The sequence below is a fragment of the Mesitornis unicolor genome, unplaced genomic scaffold (assembly GCF_000695765.1).
Source record: "Mesitornis unicolor isolate BGI_N332 unplaced genomic scaffold, ASM69576v1 scaffold31692, whole genome shotgun sequence".
NCBI lineage: Eukaryota > Metazoa > Chordata > Aves > Mesitornithiformes > Mesitornithidae > Mesitornis > Mesitornis unicolor.
The window spans coordinates 17,660-20,633 of record NW_010170368.1 but is presented as its reverse complement, the minus strand read 5'-3'; the positions used below and the strand labels follow the sequence as shown (position 1 = coordinate 20,633).

At 48.6% G+C, this 2,974-nt stretch overlaps 1 protein-coding gene across 1 annotated transcript in view; it reads right to left on the bottom strand.

Moving 5' to 3' along the window:
• Positions 1 to 1,100: 1,100 nt before the first annotated feature.
• The window catches only part of LOC104536928 (zinc finger CCCH domain-containing protein 11A-like), an 8,889-nt gene continuing 7,015 nt past the window's right edge, over positions 1,101 to 2,974 (bottom strand). The window contains 4 exon segments of the mRNA XM_010179673.1: positions 1,101 to 1,356; positions 1,874 to 1,941; positions 2,343 to 2,512; positions 2,810 to 2,974. The exon segment at positions 2,810 to 2,974 is cut by the window's right edge and continues 17 nt beyond it. Coding sequence (XP_010177975.1) covers positions 1,101 to 1,356; positions 1,874 to 1,941; positions 2,343 to 2,512; positions 2,810 to 2,974 — 659 coding nt within the window.

Here is a 2,974-nt window from a genome sequence, read left to right as displayed (position 1 = left end):
GACCAGTAACCTCCAGTCGCATCTCCACAACATCCACACAGAGCTGAAGTCTCCCTGGTGGGGCAGGGGTGCAAGGGCAGGACCCCCAGGGCAGCAGGGCTGGTCCTGCAGCAGTTCTGGGTTCCAGGATCGCTGGGCCATGCCCACGCTGCCCCGTGGGTCGGTGCTGAGGACGGTGCCACGCGGCTGTGGGACAAAGCCAACGGTGGCTGAACAGGAGGAGGAGGAGGAGATGAGCCAGCAGCTCAGGGCAGCGATTCCTGGAACCAAGAGGCACTTAAACCAATTCTTTTACCAACTGACTGCAGACCAGAGAGGAAACCTGACCACCCATCCCCAGAGCCCCACTCACATCAGCAAAAAGCATCAAAATCCCCCAGGCTTTGGTACAGTACAACAAAACAGCAGGGGGGTGTTCGAGCTGTACTGCAGAGCTGCTGCTTTTCACGCCGATATGGTATCATCCCTGATAATTCAAAGTAAGGCTGGATGGACTGACCCCCACCACCACCCTTGGCAGCACGTTTGGTCCGAGACATGAGAGTAATTATTCTGCTCCCCCCCCACCCCAACACTTCCATTAAATTACCTCAAAAGATGAAAGTCAAAACAATGGCATACATAGATATAACTCTGGAGTTGACACAGTAACTCCAGGCTTTCGGTATCAACTGTCCAAGAAACCAGAATACTTTGAAAGAAACCAGAAAAGCTTTGAAACGCGCTGAACGTTGAGTTTTGCCAAGGGGGGAGGAAGGAAGAAGCTTTAAGTTTAAGCCTTCAGAGCATCACTGAATCAGTAGATCAGCTGACAACCACCACAGTCTGTAGATGGGCATCTCTCCGTCCCAAAATAAACAAGTGCTTTGTCCTCTGAACGTCCAATGTGGCCACCAACAGAGAATGGATGCACAGGACCTTGACTCTGACCAGCAGGGAAATTTAGGACAACTGAGTGCAGATACTGCCAATTTCTACCAGTTCAAGTGTGCTTTAAGACTCATTGCAAAGCCTCAGTTAGAAAAAGAATCACCTCCAGGTATCCAACAACATATAACAGTTCTGTATTTTTTTTTTTTTAAACTTTAAGACTAAGCACTTCAGCTGTCGATCATTTCCGACAGTTCCAAGAGGAGGTCGTCCTCATCCTTCCCTGGATCCAGGTCGATTTCTGCTTCCAGTTTGCCTCCTGAGATTTCCCAGATAAGCTTCTCAAAGTCATCCTCCACAGATAAGGGTGCTTTCCCAGCCCCTGTGGAGCTCAGCCGGCGGGTCTTGATTGGTACTTGGGAAGCTGAGCTTGAGACCTCAGACTCCGGCGCTGAGTCTCCCTGGTTTCCGATGTGCAGTTCAGGACTTGGGAGACAACAAAGAGAGCAGATCAGTGCACAACATGCCCTAACCAGACAGTATTTTCCAAAAACCAGCCCTTAAAAGCGCAGTTAATCCCTCCCACACCTCAACCTCACACAGGCATTTTTATTCAATCAATCTGAGGCTGCTTTTACAGGTACATTTGTCAGTCTGGGGATTTACCCGTCAAGACAGAGCATCTGGGCTCTGGCAAAGAAGGTGCCATTTCTGTAGCCAGAGACACTCGGCCACCTTCACCGATTTGTCTGTAAAACCTCTGCAGGCACTCAGAAAACCCAGGAGGCCACTGAACAGCCGTACCAACGCGCAGCATTTTTAGAAAATAATCTAAATCAGCATCCCTGCCAGCTGCTAGAAAATTAGTTCAGACTAATTGTTCCTTTGGTGGATACTGGCATGAGTTATTTGAAAACTTTAACTTTTCCACGTGTGAAAAAAACCTTTATGCATCACATGAAAGACCCACTGATCAAGAAAAAGAACAAGTTGTGCTTGTTACCTGGCTTTGGGTTTTTCTCTCCCAGGTTCGGAGACCAGGTTGTCCTCTGGCAGAGCAGGAACAACGGGCTAGGAAGGAGCAAGACAGTTTTTATGATACACAGGTGAAAGACTTCGGGGATTCCTCCTCCACTGCTTCTCCTCTGAGCCTCAACCACAACACAGAACCAGGGTGCTCAAGAAAATTTCGTATTCACTTGCAAGTTCACTCGTGTTTCTTAGGAACACAGCATTAATGGACAAAATCCTTCATGCCACAGGAAAACCATGGCAGGATTATCACAGAAATGCTGCCATTCACCTGATAAAAAGCAGCAAGGTACTACAGCCACCCTGTAGAGCACTTCTGGATCTCAAAGGAAACAGAGACCTGCAGAACACGGCAGTTTTCCATCCTTTGTCCAAGAGAAAAGTAAAACTTGGGCATTCATTTTACTGGGGACCCACGACTGCCTCCCCCCTGTCCTTACCACAGCCGCTTTTTTAGCTGGAGGCTCCTTCATGTCACCACCAGCAGCACTCAGTGGTTTCACAGCTGCCACGGCAGAGGGATGAGTCTCAGCTCCCTTACGTTTCAGTGTCTCTTTCGCTGGGGATGTGGTTTTCCCATCCAAAGGCTTTGGGCACACCTTCGATTTGGCTGGAAAAAAAGGAAGAGAGAACTGATTCAGTCTTGCTCTGCCTCAGGAAAACGCCACCACAGGTTCTGTTAGCAGCCTCATAATCCTTCTAGTTAAATATATTTGGCCAGTACAACTACACTGCCTTTTCCCGGATTCTCAGCAGTATTTTCAGTAGTAAACTGTTTACCAACAAGCCGTAAGAAGCAGCAAAGAAGCCAGAAAAAGGAGCCAGTTACAATGTGAAAGTTGTCATCCTCTGACTTTCTTTCAAAACACGACCTAAAGTAGCTCTTCACCACACGGTCAACACGTACTTTTAGCTTTCTGCTCCAGAACTTGAGCTGCCTGTTTCCCAGGTGACACAGCAGCCTCCTTTCCTGGGCTTTCAACCCCATCTTCTGCAGATTTCAACACTGTCCTCTTCGAAAGCAGATACGCTGGCCCTGAAACCACGGTGGATTCAGGGCTCCCCAATGGCG